The sequence below is a fragment of the Diachasma alloeum genome, unplaced genomic scaffold (genome assembly GCF_001412515.2).
Source record: "Diachasma alloeum isolate Michigan unplaced genomic scaffold, Dall2.0 Dall_scaffold_00276, whole genome shotgun sequence".
Classification (NCBI taxonomy): domain Eukaryota; kingdom Metazoa; phylum Arthropoda; class Insecta; order Hymenoptera; family Braconidae; genus Diachasma; species Diachasma alloeum.
In genome coordinates, this window is record NW_021680415.1 from 1711506 (window position 1) to 1729160 (window position 17655).

The following is a 17655-nucleotide window of genomic DNA, read 5'->3' on the forward strand; positions in this document are numbered from 1 at the left end:
CCCCCCCCCCAATGTAGAATCCCCCAAAGGTACAAAATATCAAATGCCGCTCTGGAAATTGGAGAAGGGCAATCCCCGGAACACTCAACTGAAATAACTCTCCCACTTGATTACCTTACGATGATTTCAAATCGAATTCCCCCCAGGGTTGTACATTCGTCATGCGCATACCCAACAAAACCATCCCCGTAAGGCAGAATATTCAACCCTCCACCACTCCGGCAAATGTGGAAATGATACAGGCACGAGATTCGCTATTCCCCCGCAGATTCGTTAAAAATTTCTCATTACGTTTATCCATGCGCAAATGTTCTCGCGCCAAGATCTATTTCCACCAGACTTTGACGTGATTTTTCAAAAGAATAAAGAGGGACCAGACGTAAATGACAGAATGAGGAAAAAAGAATGCGGAGTAACTAGTGCAGAGTGAAAATAATGAACTCGGATTTCCATGCACTTCACCCGTAATTCTGAATAATGAGTTGCAATTCTAGCTTTTCACTATTGGAATTACCGCTGGATTGAGAATTGCAAGTAAACCACCATCACCGCGACCGTCCACTAATTGATGGGGAATAATTCAACCGAAGCAAACATTTGTCCTCATTTTCCAACGATCGATAAAAAAAAAGTCAATGACAAAGACAAACACCAATCAATATTTCAAAATTAATGATACTGCATTGTTGATGACAACAGAGGTAAACAGGAGTGGGGAAAATTGTCAAACGTGAAACATTGATTATTATGTTTTTTTTAATTTTCCAGGCCCGACTGACCTCACCAATTGTCGAACAACCTCGAATCATTTGACTGGCTTCAGTCCTGCGGCGTGTTTCACGTTTAATCTACCTGCGGAAATGCAATTTGTGGCTGTCACATCGGCCGATCTATGGTTTTACAAAGAGAACGATGAGAATGATGTTTTTGGACAGACTTTTGTGCTTTCCGAGCTCGATCATTGGGATCAAGGGGGGAGCTTTGAAAAGAACACGATTATGGCGATTTTTGAAACGTCTATTGAGGGTGAGTTATAGAATTATTGTTTTTTTCACGAGATACAGAATGATTTCGAGTTCATTAATCCGTTCAGGGCCTAGAGAAGAAAGTCTGGTTCCTAGAACAAAATTTGCGATTTTGAGAATCGGACATGCAATTTCCGAAGAAAAATACCAAAAATTGAGTACCAAACGAACGCGGACGCTTGGTGGGAGGGAAATGTGTACTTTGCGCCCGCCGGGGCGAAATATAGTATATTTTGAGCCGTGGCTCGCCGAAGGCGGAGGCTACGCTGAGAGAAATATCGTCATAATATCACAAAACTAGTTTCTTGCGCCAAATGCTTCATCTCTTAAGGATTAATTTCTTGGAATGAGAATTCCGGATAATGGGTCGGACAATGTCAGATTTCGGTGAAGTGGTCATGACTTGAACATGAACATTTAATGATAAAGTTAGAATTTCTTGCCACAAGAAATCAGTTTTTTCGTGTCAGAAGATGAGAAAATAACAAAAAATATTTAAAACGCCGTGGCTATTCGCACTACCACACGCAGTGTGTCGCGCGTGGAGTCTGTCAGACAAAAATGAACAAAAAATTCGTGCAGGCCAGTCCTTAAAAAAATATAACCGTCGCTTACGCTCAAACGCTTTGAGTTCGAACGGAAGCAAAATCTTCTTTTCCTTCTGTCAAACTATTCTTGTCTTTTAAGTAATATTAGCTCATTTCGAAAAAAGCTATCACCTTTTCATTGAGTAACTTTCTCCTCAGCCCGAAGAGCACTGATTTCTTCTCTGAAATCTACCATAAATTGATCAAAAATGTATGCGATGTTTTTCGCTCAAGAAATGCTTTCTGTGATATTATGTCGATTTTTCTTTTAGTGTACCCTCTCGAGGGTCAAAGAAAACTTTTCCCACGAGTGTCAAATCCTATTTTTCATCATAACGAGTGGAAAGTAAGATTGTGCGCAAAATTTCACATTACGCCCAAGTTATGAAATAGCACATTGTATTACTAGTGCGTAAAGTCAGATATGAATCTTACCAACAATTTTGGAAAATTTCCAGAGGGATGGGTGAAAACGGACGTTGCCTTCACCATAAGAAAATGGGTGGAGAAACACCGATTGAATCACGCAATGCAAATAGCCTGCAGTACCTGCTCAATAGACCGTGAAAATGCACCAGTGTCAACTGAAATGACCTTAAAGCCGTTTCTAGTTATTCACACATCGCCATTGCCTCAAAAAAATCGTCCAAAGCGCAATTCAAATTGCTTACCGGAAATGAAAGAGTGCTGCAGAGACGATTTGTACATAAGCTTCGAGGAGATTGGATGGAGTGATTGGATCCTCCATCCGAGTGGCTATCACGCTTATTTCTGCCGAGGATCGTGCACATCGGCTGCTTCGTTAATGATGAGTGGCTCTCCATACAACAATGTCATTAGAGTGAGTTCAAAATTACCCCTATTCGAGCAAAAATATTGCACGAGGCCATTCAATGTTTCACTTGCAAACAGTACTAGAAGTTTTCTTCTACCTGACTGGAGAAGACAATAGGGAAGCAAAGTTTTCCAATATGAAAATGTTCGTTCTGTTTTTCTTTATCATCTTGAGAAGTTTTTCGGGTTGATGAACTGGCCTGATAGGTCTTCTGAGAATATCCAAGTACCTTTCACAGTTTTGGGAAACATTGACGATTTTAACTTTTCAATCGTCAAATTTGGTAATTAAGTTGTAGAAAAAAATTAGATCTGGGAAAAGGACATTTTCTTTGACGTTTTCTTCTTGTAAATAAATAATGAAAATTGTTGAAACATGATTAATGAAAAGAAGTAATATTTCACGGAACGAAAAAACTTTTCATTTTTAGAAACCTGCGACAGTCTGAAGTTTAAGGTATATCCCTTGACAATACCATCCAAAAATTAGTCCCTTTGGATTTCCGAAAAAATTCTAAATTACTTAATTTATTGGATTCTCATAAGTTATCGAGTTTTTCTATCGTCATATGTTGTTGATGAAAGCAATAATAACTGTTTGAATCAAATGAGAAATTATTTGTTAATTAATTGTTTGAATCAAATAAGAAATGGTTTCACGACGTTTTCATTTTTTAGATTTGAATATCGCAGAATTTATTTACTATAAAATTTTATAGTGTAGTTAGTTAAAATTTACAGCTAGTTAAAATTGTTTTCAATAGCTTGGGAATATCATAAACATTATCTATGAAAAATATAGGATTCAAACCTTCGATTCTAGAGAAAAAAATTCTAAAATCCTTGGATATCTTCGGTCAATTTTCCTCCCATTAAAATCTGCCCGCAATTATTCATTTCGATCACCCGTACACATTTCCAAAACCAATAATGAATTTAGTCCACAATAAATTCGTAACGAACATTAAATTTTTCCCAAATAATGTGAAATTTCCCAATTTCAAAAAGCTCAATATTTTTCAAAACCTAATTATCGATAATATTGATTCCGCATGAAATGTTTAAAACATTTCACCTTCAACTGAGTCGCACCAACCGATGATTGAGAATGTCAAACGCCGCACGAATTCCCCCAACCGTAGAAAACCCCAGAAAGCAATCCTCCGATTCTCCTCTCAACGGTCCAATCCTCATTCCCACAAATTCTAAATTACATCCCCATCCCCATTTTTCTTCCTCAAGCAATAAATTCACATCTACCACTTCTCCCGTTGCAGAAATGGTTGACAAAGAACAGCAGCATACACCGACGCGGTAGCGAAATAGTACCCTGCTGTTCGCCAACTCAGCTCTCACCTATCCAGCTACTCTACGTAGACTCAAATAATACGATAACCCAGAAAACACTGCCGAACATGGTGGTAGAGGCGTGTGGATGTATGTGAAAGAAAGCCCCAAAAGAAGCGAAACAAACAAAAATCCGCACATCCCTCTCTTTTTTATCCACCGGCAAACGTGAAAAGCTGCATGTGGTTCGTCCAAATGTGTTGGAAACGCATTTTTTCCCCCCTTCTCTTTCATTTTCCCTCTGCACGTACAGAAATCAGAGACGAGAGGACGACGAAGAGACATAATAGTAGAAAGAACTCTGTGCAAATGAAAAAAAAAAAGCAGCCCCCCCTCAACATACATAGAAAACAAGCCAAAAAGCAAGGCATAAACAGAGTGAAAAGGGAAAAAAATTTAATAATGGAGAAGAATGAAGAGATTAAAGTAGAAATAGTGGAACGTGCTGAAGCTACTGCTCGTGAAGATTCTCTCTACCGAGAGACAAGAGTAGCGTACTTGAGTCCTCCCTTTTTTCCCTTCCTCTCTCCTTTTCCCTAGCTTTAGCCCAGTGGTCGTGTTATTGTATTACATTGTGCCTTCATTCGAAACAAGAAACAAGAACAAAAGAACAAGCAGAGTTGTCGAAATGGAAGGCACTGGGCGACGTAAAAACCAAGACAGTATTTTCCCACCACCACCACCAGCATCTCCCCCCCCCCCTCCTTCCTAACCACTAGAAAAAAAATCTGTTAATTATCCCTTTGTGTTTTGTAATCGAGTCCACGAGTTCAAATTGTCTGATTTTCTCAATAAATCCTCCCTCCGCTCATCATTGACCTCTGTGGACTCCCTCTGTCTCGTACCGAAGTAAACAATGATTCAATAATTATTATTTTGTTCCCCAATCGAATGTAGAATTTATTTATTCGTTAAGCTAGGCTATCACACTGCCCGTGCCATGGTAACGAGCAGTTAGTTAATCTTTTTTTTTTCGTCTCGATTTTTTTTCTCGCTGGGTCGTAGGAAATTCTGCAGCCTGCATATCGCGCTCTATAGTTTTTTATTTCTCCTCGCGGTTATTTTTTTTTCAAGTTCGGTCTCGATTTGACTCTGGGTTTTCACTTGGATCCGGCTCAGCAGTCCCCAGTGATAAGATAAGGAATGTACACAAGAGTTACGGAATTTTGTGATTAATATGTGGGTTTGTTTTTTTTTTTAATTCGTGAGGCGATGTAAAATGATGATGAGTTGCGGGTGGAAGTGTGATGTGTGCTTTGGAGTTGGGCCAAGGTCAGTGTCTTATTGGTAACTTGAATTTGGGGAAATGTCTGGAAATTTTCGATAATGAAGAGTTTATATGGAATTTTCGTGTTTGCGTTGGTGATGATTCCTGGAAGATTCAGCGGATGTTATTGAAATTTTCGGAAATTCCGGCAATCATTGTTACGAAATCTCAAGCTTTTGGACATTTCGGGATATCCAAGTATCTTTTACAGTTTGGTACAGACCACAGTATAGATTCAACCGTTTTCAATCATCAAATTTGTCATTTTGCACAGAATTATTATTTTTTTAACGTTAGTTCTCCATCAACAAATAATTGAGGTTGTTTGAACTTTCGAAAACTATATTTTTTTAGACGCGAAATCAATTTCTGGTAAAGTTCTGAATCTGAATGAATTTGTTACGATTCCGAACAAATGAGTTTTACGCTGGAAAATTGATTGTTTATAAATTATTATTATATTATTTCTTCCAGAAGTGAACTTCCTAATTTTTTTCAGATTTTTAAAATGTTTTTTAACGATTCAATTCAATATCGAGATTCAAATTGAAACCTGCAAATTTTAAATAATAAAATAATTGTAAAATTTCCGGAAATTCAGGCTCAAATGAAAGCTCTGATGTTCGATTACAAAAGTCGAAAAGCATTTCATTGGAGGAAAAATAGCTAAAGTACTTGGATATCCTTAACTGCATCTAATTTTAAATTCTAACCGTGAGTTGAAAAACTCAAGCTGTCATTAAAATTCCAGGAAACAGCGCTCAAGGAAATGCTCAATTCTAGTGAATTTTGAATGTGAATAAGGAATTCCATGGATTATTCCTAAATCTGAATGTCAACCGATAGAAATGCAGTATTCGACATCTTGCGAAGGAGTAGCGATAGCATTATTTCCATAATTTTCGGTTATTTCCATTTGAACAATCATTCAATCAACTTTGAGAGACAATTTTTTGCTAATAAATAAAGTTCTGGTATGAACGTGGCTTTAACCCGAAAAAACGTCTAATGCTGCATTTCTATCGGTCGAAATTCAGATGGGAGAATGATCCAACCGAGTGCCCCTTGTGCTCCAAAATTTCAGAATTGTGAATAAGTTTTGCGAAAAAATCCCTCGCGCTGCGCGCTCATGATTTTAATCTCCAAAACTTCTCCCTCTCGTTGCTATGCAACAAAACTATCGAAAAATTTGTGACAATTTTGGAGCACTCGGGGCATTACGGTTGATAATTTAGTCTTGAATTAATTGAAAATTGACAACAGTGAAATTTTTGTGAAACTGTTACTTAAATTTTTTTTAAATAATAGTGTGAGTGTTTGGAGTTAGCACAATTCCTATTCTGTAATGTTGAATGAAAATGAGACTGAGAATATTTTTGTGAAAAAATCGAAAGAATGACAGATCCTATATTCCTTTCCATAAATTAAAATGATTCCTCTGTCAGCTTCGCAATTCACCAACGAGAACTCAGAACCCACATAAGAAAATGTTTTCAATTCGAGTTAAAATCATCTACCATAAATTTCCTTCGAGTAATTGGAAAAAGTCAAAAAAAAATAATATTTTGATATTGTGAAGAAAGTGTGAAGAGAATAATTGACAATTGAATTCTCAGTCTTCAGATAATTTTTGCGTAGATCTGTACGAAATGATGTTTAGTATTTATTATTTACATTGACGAATTCAATCAATTCGATGGCTTCTGAACCTCAAATCAAAACGATCTCCATTAAAAGACATTTATTTTCTTTCCGAATTGTCTCTTATCGCCAATAGATTCACCTCCAGAGAATAATTTTGTTTAAAGAATATAATAGCGTGCCCTGGCTGAACATTGGATGGATACTGGACATACTATCTACTACGACCAAGCCAAAATGCTGGCCAAGTCTCAAGGGTATTTCGAAAGGAAATACCGAGAGGGTTTGGAGATCCATAAAAACTCTAACAACCTCAACAGGGACAGAGGATATCAAGTGAACCCCATTTGGAAAACCGTCCTCCCGGTTTTTAATTGACCAGCTGATCAATTAAAAACATATGATTGGCTGACCCCCCCCCCTTCCCCTTCTCCCACCACCACAAGGGAAGGTATATAAGGACTGCCCCCACACATCGGAGCTCAGAATCGGAGCTCATAGCCCTGAAGATGCAGACTGCAATGTTTGCGAAACGTCGGCGCAATGCTGAAACTCAACGCGGCATCCATCCGGAAGCCAACCACGTCATTAATAATGGCCGCGAAAGCCTCAAAACTAAGAATATAATAGCGTAATCCACCATCATCAAGATTATCACTCGCGACGAAACTCAGGCTTCAAAACATCCCTAATCCCCAAAATTCCACAATTCAGTGTATGAAAAAGTTTACAGCCTGACTCGACTCAATTTCATTTCGTGATGTACACGTGATGACGATAACGATAACCATAACTTATTGAATTTTCTTATTTATGAAGAATAAAACTGTAAAATAAATATCGATTTTATTTTTGTTAAATCGATGAATAAATAATGTTAATTGTCATCTGGGTAAATTCCTCAAGCTTCCACCTCCTTAATTCAAATTAATGATGCAAATGTCAAAACAAAACAAGTCTGATATCAACGGGCAATAATTAATCACTGAAAATAATTGACCTTCGTACATGACTGTTTACTGTTTTGTTTTTTCGGCAATTAAATCCAATTTCTCTTATTATTTGATACCAACTCAACCACCAGTGGAAGGAATAGACAAGCTGAATTTGTACGACGCGAACACACACGCGTTGTCATACAGTGAAAGATCATCACGACTCCAAAGTCCAATCTAATTGGCTACATGAGGATAATCAGAATAATACGAATGCCTCGACACATTCATGAGTGACTCTTATCATTGCTACGATGATTTAGTGTTCGGAGGAATCATTTGTTTGAGAATATACAAGTGGAGCAGTCCCTGCAGTACCATTGCTATTGAATAAAAAAATCCCAAAATTATTCCAGCCGTTTCTATTCATGACAGGTGTTTGTATAGTGTCAAATTTTCAACTCAAATGATAATGTTTGGTTGAATTATTTCTGTACAACCCTATGGGTTAAAAAGTCGAAGACAAAAATGCCCGGATGAAGAACACTTTGTGTGTTCGAAACGTTGGCAATTACTGAAAGAATTGATTTCCTTTCGTGGAGTTGAAACTAACGAACGACTCGTCAACGGAAGATTTCATTTAGGAAAATCTAGGGGTGTTCAAACATTTTCTAGACATGAAAAAATTTTTTTTTTAAATCACTCACATGATTGTTCGGCCCTAAAACCCCCAACAATCTCTAAATTGCATTTTCCGCCCGAGAATTCCGCTAATTTCAGCTTCATCGTTACACACTTTTCTCACGCAATTCAACTTATATTTTATCAATCTGATGATTGAAAATTTCCCAGTCAATTCAGATATCCTTAACATCTTCCTCAGAAAGGTTTTGTACCGAAATAAACAAAAAACTTAATTTTCTAGGATCTCGTTTCATTTCTGGCATTTCTCTCTATATTATTAAAATTCAAATGGACCTCTGGTGATAAAAATTTGGTATTCGAAATCAAGACTTCGAAATTGAGGGTTATGAGGGTCAGAATAAGGGTCACGAGGGTTAGATTAAAGGTCACGAAAGTCAGATTAAGTGTCGTATGGGTGAGATTAAGGGTCACAAGATTAAGTGCCGCAATCATAATACCCAAAAAATTTTGCAGCTTTTAATGATGATAAATTTCTCTATATTACAAAAATCCAAATTGACTTCTGGTGATAAAAATTTGGTGTTCGAAATTACGACTCCAAAATTAAGGATCACGAGGGTCAGAATAAGGGTCATGAGGGTGAAGCTGAAACTAGCGAAAGATTCGACAGCAGAAGATTTGTCTTAGGCGAATCTAGAGGTGTACAAATGTTTGTAAATAATGTACAAACTCTTTCGCACTTTAAAAACATTTATACATATGATTATTTGACTCTCCTACACTTAAATATTAAATTTTCCCTAAATAAGGGTCACAAGGGTCAGAATAAGGTTCGTGGAGGTCATATGAGGGTCATCCATGGGTCATGTGGGTGTTGGCGAGCGGAGCGAGCCCCCCAGTCTTAGATAAAACTTAAAAAAAAAACCCGAAGAAAGCCCCTAAAATTTCAATTGTCCCACATAAAAATCATTGCCTCCGAGGAAGACGCCCAGCTCGACAAAGGTCATGACTAATGAACAATCCCTCTTATCTCCACTAAATAGGAATCCGTCAGGATTTACTCACTGCGATAGCAGGTAATGATTCTGTAATAGCTCCTACCTGTTAGTGCACTCGAATGACCACCCAAGAACTCTTCATTCCCCTTCATACATCCCCACCGTGGGCGCGAGTTGATACTGAGAACAAAGATCTTCATTTCATCCCCTGGTTTTAATGTCCGGACATTAAAGTCCTCATGGCATTCATCCAGAACTACTATAAACGTTATAAAACGATTTATTAGCCCTTCAAAACCGTGTTATGACGTCCCTCGACGGCGGTATCACCCGAACACCAGAATTTCAACACTCGCGACGCCATCCCGCAGGTGAACACGAGACTCGACCCGAGTTATTATTGTTTGTCGATAAAACTTCCGACATTTCTCGTATTTATCATCACCACACGTTGAAAATGTCACCAGTCCACTGATTAATCACTCTGGGCTCTACTAAAAACGACTAAATTGATGTCGGAAGGGAAAAAACAGACAAATTCACTCCACAAACACCACAATCACCACTAGAACTAGAGAAAACAAGACCTCGCGCCGCCATCTTGTAATCGTAGAGTGTCATGGCGCCGCAAGATGGCGCCGGCGCGCCATTTCCCGTACAATTACGAAAAGCATAACTATATATCAGCTGATTACTCCATTCTTCAGCACGGATTATTAAATTCGTTTGTAAATAATAATAAAAAATCAAACAAACTTGGGGATTTATTCGGTTTGAGATGATGGTTATAGTCAATCGTTTGAGGAAGTGAAAATTGTTTTTTGAGGCATGTCCACGGAATTTTGGAGCAGTTTTTTTTATGAGTGATGGGGAGACGTGAGTGAGGCTGGAATATGGGTAAGAGGACAGTGAGGACACTGAGAGTCGATTGAATTTGATTTTTTGAGTTTCCGGAGGGATTTAGGATGTTGTCGGAGGTCGATGTTTTTATTAGTAATTACACCCTGGTGGATCCTGAGGTCTATCAGCTCTGGGTGGACGGCCACACTTGTGAGTATGCGGGTAATAATAATAGTGGGGGGTACAGTGAAGGGTTTAGGACTGATGAGGGTAAAATGGGCCTTTTTAATGCTCGATAACTGAAGATTTTCAGAGGGAAATTCAACATTTTTTTCTTTCGGTTTGAGGGTAGTTTTTCAGAGTTGAAAATGAGACGTGATTTATTTAAATCGTATCATTCAGTCATCAGACGTTGATGATTAAAGATCCATTTTATTTTACTTCCCCGTGCAATTTTCATTTTTGGTAATTAAAATGTTTTCCGCTATTGTCGATTATTCTTCAGCAAGTGATGCAGTTGGAGTTCTGCATCAACGAGGCATTTGCCAACAGACGAATGCTCCGATAGAACTGGTGGCATCCGATGTACTCGATCATTATCGTACATACTCCCTTCTCGAGAGATTACTTCACTCACCCCCAAAATTGGCTAGTGAACAATTGGCCTTTCAGATCGAACCACAAACTAGTCAAATGTTGATAGAAATGCAAGTATCGTTTCCTTTAATTTGAATTTTGCATTATTTGTTTTATTTCTTAGGTGGAAAAATAAAGAATCTTACGCACTTATTCTCTAATTTCAATAAATTAATATAAAAATAGAAATTTCCTGGTATAAAAAAATACAAAAATAAACATTCATTATTTTTCATGAAAATTAGTATTTCATAGTTTTATTTAATAAAAAATTTCATGCACCAACCGCATTCAATATTCATAGTTGCAAATCGTTTCACATTTTCTCCAAAAATATTGACCATTTCGATCATATTAATCCCTAGGTACTACGAATTCGATGACTCGGTGATTCGTGAACTCCTGGGGAAGAAGTTGACGTCAAAGAGTCGAAAAGACATGGACGAAGTGGCTGACAAAACCGGAATCATGTTAAAGAGCTGCAGGCGACAATACGACAATGTCAAGAGGGTTTTCAAAACTGTCGAGGATTTGCCTGGCTCTCTAGCCACAAACATAAAACAAAATTTTTTATTGCCAGATGATTTAGCAAGGTTTGGAGATATTATTCATCAAATTCTTCTGTCTTATTTTTAAATCGTCAAATCGATTTTTTTATTAATTGTGAAATTCTTTCTACGGCAGTCGAGGAACAATTTTTTCAACATTTTCAACTACAGAAAATGTCTTTTCAAATTCTTAAAAAATCACTTGTCTTCGTAAATGCAAAATTTATAAGAAAGACCAGAAGCAACCAATTTTTCAAATCTTGTTGAATATCAAAAATAATTAAATTTTCTCTATAAGGAATGATTTTAGAAAAAATAACATACATTTACATTTATTATAGAGAATTTCACCAATTATAGGAAAAGTGTCTTCAAATTTAAATTCAAATTTTCCAATTAAATTTTTTTTCTAATTATAATCTTCTCATATTCGAGACAATTTTCAAAAAAATATCAATATATATTTTGAAAATATATTTTCAAAATTCATTTATCACTCCACACCAAAATGACTTTCAATCTCCAATCCCTAGACGTTACGCAGCAGTAGTCTTCATAGCTTGCTTGCGCTTTGAGATGAGCAAAAGAAAACTGCAATTCCTGACATTCCCCGATCTGTACCACTGTGCAAACGCCATGATGGCCTCGTGGACATATCGATACACAGGTTCCGAGTACTTCGATACCGATCTGGACAGGGAATTCCTCCTGGAGTTGGCTGAGTGCCGAGTTCTCCTGGAGAACGATAAGCATCACAAGCAGTACGTGTTCCTCTCTTAATCGTTAAATAAAATCAAGTGATTGTAATGTCGTTTTATCGATTGCAGTCTCGTTTGCATCAAATTAAAACCAACTCTCCTTGAGAGATCCTATCAGGAGTTGGATTTGAATTTTCGTTCTTATTCACGAGCTCTACTGGGCATTGCCTGCAGTCTGCACAGATCCCGAGAACTGAGATTTCTATTTCTAGAGTTAGTGGAGAGGTGTATTGAACCTTGGAGACAAGTCAACTGGTCGCATACAGATTTGAGAAATTTTTTGAGTGCATATACTCAGTGTGCACTTGATCTGGACGTCTTGAGGTAAAATGTGGACTTTATAATTAATTAAAATCATTCAAATCACACCAAGAAAACATTAATTTTAATCGAATAAATTCTTTTTTCTGCCCAAAAGATTTTTTTTTCGATTGAAGTAAATTTTTTTTTTTTAAGAATTCTCTGCATTTCGTAGAATCATTATTTAAGAAAATACAGTTTAGGATTTTTTAAAATGAAAATTATTGCAAAGATAATTGAAAATAACACGACTGAAAATAGTCAATTGAATGATTTGATTGTAACTGTGATTTTCACATTAAGTTTAAGAATTCTTTTTTTTTTCTTTCAATTTTTTAAATGAATAAAATATTTGATGAACCGTTTCACCTTAAATTGAATAAAAATTCCCGAAATTAAACATTCAAACTCATCAGAATATTCACCACTGGACTCAATTTTCTTGAATTTCCAATTTCAGAGAGGGAACCTTGCGAGATGCATTCGAGCGTTACATGAAAGTAGTAACGAGCTGTCTACTGCGAATGTACCACACGTGACGACTGACAAACGTCTACCCAGACGTAATAATTGTTGAGAATACCCCGGACGAGGAGAGTCGATAAATCATATATTACAATTTATTTGTCATTGTTAAATCGTTCTTTCCTTCTCTCTTTTGCGTAATAAATAATCAATAATAACATGTGTGGCAGAGTAATGCGCAATCTTCAGTGCCATTTACAATATATCCACATAACTACATATCATTACACCGGCGCAACGATCATTGTAATCACTTCCCTCTCTTCTCTAGACCAATAAAATCTGGCGGAAAAAAGAATGGAATTTCTAACCCAATGCTGCAATTTGAAAAGAATAATTAGACAGTATTGTAAGTGTCACCAAAAGAAATGTGAAAGATTGTCTAACAACAGGGGTAATCTACGCTTCTAGATACAGATGGTTTTGTCTTCAGTAAATTTTTTCTCACAAAGAAAAAATCAACAGAGTTATGCTCGTGATGACCGATCCAGAGAATCGATTGGTTCCTGAAGAATTGTCGGTTCTTTTTCTTTTTAATTAATGCACCTAATTCACTATAATTTGCTACTGAGCTACTCCTAGAATTTTATTCACTGCCAACACAATGTCTTTGGGCTCTGGTAGAGCTAGGGCTTCTAACGATTTAGTATATGGCATGGGAACATCGACACCAGTTACACGAATCACGGGAGCATCCAGATGGTAAAATGCGTCGCCTGAAATTGAGAATATGAGAATTAATTATTTATGAAAGAATGGAGAAGTGAAGTGGTAAAACTGAGTGGAGAAACTTGTACCTTTTTTGAGGAATTTTATTGAATTTCTTTGGAGTTCCGTTAAAATTCTATTGAATCTTAACGGAACTTTTAGTTTAAAAATTAATTTCTCGTTGACTTTCTGAAAAGGAAAAATTGATTGACGACAAAAAATCTACGAAATCAATTTTTGGAATAGGAGAAAATTTTTTTGAATGGAAATTTCTTTGGTTTAATATTCAAACTTTTTCAAATGATAAGTTTCTCAATGACAAGTTTCCCGAAATTTTCTCGTGAAATCAATCATTTCTGAGATGAGTGCTTCATTAAAAAATATTTCAAAGATGCCTAATTACGTTTTACCACTTCGTCAATGTATTGGGGATATCCAAGTACTTTGCCTTTTTTCTTCCAGTGAATAATTCATGAACAATCAATTTTCCACCATAAAAATAATTTGTTCGGAATCGTAACAAATTTATTGATATTCTGAATTACACCCCGAAATCGATGTCAACAAAGAATGTTAAAAAAATAATACTTCTGTGCAAAATGGAATTTGAATGACGCTGAATATTCATGATTTTTTTTTCAAATTATTCACACGCAATTCTGTACCAAACTGCAAGAGACACTTGGATACCCTTAATGAAGATATTTGCATTGGAGATAACTTACTTTCCATGATCCTCGCTGCAATTTCAGCGCCAATGCCACACGTCGGCCAGCCCTGTTCAACCGTAACAACGTGATGCGTCTTAACAACAGACTTAATAATCGTTTCAGTGTCCAACGGCCTGAGTGACCTCAAATTAATAACTTCGGCTTCGATTCCCTTGCCAGCGAGTTCCTTAGCAGCCTCCAGTGCCAGCTCAACAGCTTTGGAATGTGCCACAAGTGTCACATGATTGCCAGCACGCTCCACCTTAGCCTTCCCAATGGGAATGACGAAATCCTTGGATAATGCCTCGTCGGACATTGGGTACTGCACACCATAGAGCAGTTCGTTCTCCAGGAAAACAACGGGGTCGGGGTCGCGAATGGCGGCTTTGAGGAGACCCTTGCAGTCCTCGCTGTTGTAAGGGGAGATTACTTTTAATCCGGGGCAGTGAGCGTACCAAGCACCGAAGCACTGTGAATGCTGGGCACCAACACCAGACGCTGCACCGTTTGGACCACGGAACACAATTGGTATATTGACTCGTCCTGCTGACATATAGAACGTCTTTGCAGCGGAGTTTATGATTTGGTCGATCGCTTGCATCGCAAAATTGAACGTCATGAATTCGCAGACTGGCCTGAGACCGGCCTGCAATGAAAGAATATTCACTTTTATAGTTGGATAATTTTTTAATGATAGGGGAGAGTGGGGCAATATGGATTTTTTTTACATTTTTTTTTGAATGATTTCACTTGGGCTCATGAAGGAAAAAAATTGTACTTTCCATTAGAAAAATACAATAAAATTAAACTAAATTAAACTGAATTAAAGAATTAAGAAAATTAAGAATTTGAGATAGATTTTAATTGAATTAATTTTAATTTAATTTCATTCTATCTCATGTCACTAATGATTCAATACGTCACTAACATTTGAACAAAAATTCTAAAATGTCCATTTTCAAGTCTAGAATAATAAAATGTTTACAGACTGATCTGAGAGCAGTCTACAATGGAACAACATCAACTTAATATTTAGTTGGATTTATTTTAATAGGGGAGGTTGGGGTAAAACGGACACTTTTGACTTTTTTTTAAATGTTAATGAGGGGTTGAAATGTTGATAAAATTTAATAATTTTTTTTAATACAAAGAACAATTATTTCCCTGCGTGACGAGCCTGAACTGAGCTCAATTGATAAATTTGTTTCTGCGTTATGAATAATTTAAAAACAGTCCAAAGTGTCCATTTTACCCCACCCTCCCCTACTTTAATTAAATAATTTTTTCCATTTCTTTTCCCGTCTCCTCTATAATTCATTTAGCTCCAAAATCCTTTAATAAACTCATTCATTGTGAAATGGGACTTTACAATATTATCGAACACATGCAAAATTTCCTCACCATAGCCGAGCCAACGGCCATCCCCCCGAACCCAGACTCCGTAATAGGCGTATCGATGACCCTCGTATCCCCATACTTTTTCCACAGCCCCCTGGACACCTTGTAGGCCCCATCGTACATCGCGACCTCCTCCCCCATGAGGTAGACCCTCTCGTCGCGCTCCATCTCCTCATCCAGGGCTGAATTCAACGCATCCCGCACCGTCATCTGTCCAGAAAATCACTGAAGTAAATAAATAAAATCGCGGGATCCACTGGCCTGTCGTATGACAAGTCATATGACCTTTCCCGTCCTTCAGGCATTAGCTAATCACGCCTGAATATCATTAGATCATAAACGAATCAATTGGAAAGAAAAAAGTCGTCAGAAAGTTCATGAAGAGAGGAAAATGCAGCTATTTGCTGCCTCCGGATCACATGACAGTTTAAATCCCGGATTCTCACCATCAAATTGAGACGACGTGATTTAGGTTAAGTTTTGAACAGGATCGCATATTTTACCTGCTGTGCAGCTGCACAGTTTGAGGTGGAGAATGAGCGACGGACGATTCCTCTTACAGCAGACTGAAAATTATAACAACGAAAAATCAGGCCACTGCGACACTTGACACGTTAATTATACACAAGCTCCAATCGCTCTATTCATTCTAATTTTTCAGCTCTCAAATTTCTGTTAATTGTTACCGTGAGCATGATCGTTCGACGTGTTCGAACGTTAGGTTTTTTTAGATTTTTTCTAGTGAACTGCTGGCGGTTGTTTGTCCCGTCCTGGTGAAGATCCCCGCGTTTATTTGTGCCTCCGGGGGCCTACGATTTTTCACCCAACACTACTCGCTGGTGAGTGCACGCGTTTCTGGGGTAATGGAGCCAAGGCCGACGATACTCCTGACGTAGGCTTTTTTATTCACGGGAGGTGCCAGTGCCGGTGGACGGCGCACGAGGTCGCGACAGTTCGGTTTGAATTTTTTTGATTTTTTTACGGTCGGAGTGATTTTTGGAAAATTGTGGTATTGAGAGCTATTATAATAATAATTAATTGTAAATATGATTACTGAATAATTTTTATAACTCGACGAATGATAAGAAAATTATCTTTTAAAAAATTATGTTTCCGAACATTCTACAATTGTTTTGTCTAAACTTTTGAGATTCAATTTTAATTCTCCTTTTCGAACTGTTGGGAGAGATTAAAAAAACTGAAAATAATAGAAAGTCTAAAGAATTGAGAATAATTAAAAAATTGTAATTTGTAATAATTACGAACTTTGACATAAGTAATTTACTAAAAAATCAATTCATCACATATTTTCCGATATTTACAAATCTCCCCAAAATCGATTTCGTGCGAAAAAAAATTGAGTTCCAAGTTTTGAACACACAATAAAAAAAAATTTTTGAACATTATTTATTTATAATAAGGAAAGATGTAAAAAAAGTAATTTAATGTTCAAAAAGGGAATGTTCAAAAAGAATATCCGAAACCGTTTGAAAAGAAAGTATTTTCTCCCAACTATCGTTCGAATAATTCTGGACTGATTTTCTCGCGCAATTTAATTACCAAATTTACTAATTAAAAAAAAATAGTAAGAGGTGTACCTGAATATCCTCGTCCACGAAGAATCTCTTCATAATTGTTTCTATAATCATCAAAATAATTTATTTGCATGTAAATTTCAGGACAAGTCAGAAAAAAATTCCCCTCATTTTCCACTAATTGGTATTTATTCATCAATTTATCAATTTCCATCATATAAATAATGAATGAAAATATCTCCCCGAAGATGTGAGTTACTCAAAGATGAACATTATGGATCTCCTCAGAAGATGGCGTCTACGACTTTTCGAAACGCGCGCGTTTCTCACTGCAAGCGGAAGTAGCACAACAATTTGCCTGCCACACAAAGAAGCAGATATTAATCATTTGCCAACGACAATTGATTCTGTCAAGATA

The 17655-nt window shown here is 37.0% G+C and overlaps 3 protein-coding genes across 3 annotated transcripts in view; 2 read left to right on the plus strand and 1 right to left on the minus strand.

Moving 5' to 3' along the window:
- LOC107037976 (growth/differentiation factor 8) overlaps window positions 1–3891 on the plus strand; it is a 9639-nt gene extending 5748 nt beyond the window's left edge. Inside the window, exons 2-4 of the mRNA XM_015256821.1 lie at window positions 769–1026; window positions 2071–2453; window positions 3724–3891. Coding sequence (XP_015112307.1) covers window positions 769–1026; window positions 2071–2453; window positions 3724–3891 — 809 coding nt within the window. The remainder of the gene's footprint in view (window positions 1–768; window positions 1027–2070; window positions 2454–3723) is intronic.
- A 5949-nt stretch (window positions 3892–9840) lies between these two features.
- LOC107038001 (acidic fibroblast growth factor intracellular-binding protein) lies at window positions 9841–13048 on the plus strand. Its single transcript, XM_015256861.2, has 6 exons — window positions 9841–10329; window positions 10625–10826; window positions 11121–11348; window positions 11837–12064; window positions 12131–12385; window positions 12822–13048. Exons 1-6 carry the CDS (start codon window positions 10245–10247, stop codon window positions 12898–12900), a joined length of 1077 nt encoding a protein of 358 aa, XP_015112347.1. The 5' UTR covers window positions 9841–10244; the 3' UTR covers window positions 12901–13048.
- LOC107038002 (pyruvate dehydrogenase E1 component subunit beta, mitochondrial) lies at window positions 12960–16604 on the minus strand. The gene is made up of 5 exons (XM_015256862.2): window positions 16389–16604; window positions 16206–16268; window positions 15706–15912; window positions 14320–14950; window positions 12960–13602 (listed from the first exon to the last, which is right to left on the minus strand). Exons 1-5 carry the CDS (start codon window positions 16395–16397, stop codon window positions 13451–13453), a joined length of 1062 nt encoding a protein of 353 aa, XP_015112348.1. The 5' UTR covers window positions 16398–16604; the 3' UTR covers window positions 12960–13450.
- Window positions 16605–17655: the final 1051 nt, after the last annotated feature.

Bases quoted from the DNA above. Each gene is read 5' to 3' on its own strand.
- LOC107038001 (XM_015256861.2), top strand. From the start codon at position 10,245: ATGTTGTCGGAGGTCGATGTTTTTATTAGTAATTACACCCTGGTGGAT. The intron at 10,827-11,120 runs GCAAGTATCGTT...ATTAATCCCTAG, and splicing joins AGTCAAATGTTGATAGAAAT to GTACTACGAATTCGATGACT. The intron at 11,349-11,836 runs GTTTGGAGATAT...TCCAATCCCTAG, and splicing joins TTGCCAGATGATTTAGCAAG to ACGTTACGCAGCAGTAGTCT.
- LOC107038002 (XM_015256862.2), bottom strand. The intron at 15,913-16,205 runs GTAAAATATGCG...TTTTCTGGACAG, and splicing joins ACTGTGCAGCTGCACAGCAG to ATGACGGTGCGGGATGCGTT. The intron at 13,603-14,319 runs GTAAGTTATCTC...TCTCAATTTCAG, and splicing joins TGCAGCGAGGATCATGGAAA to GCGACGCATTTTACCATCTG.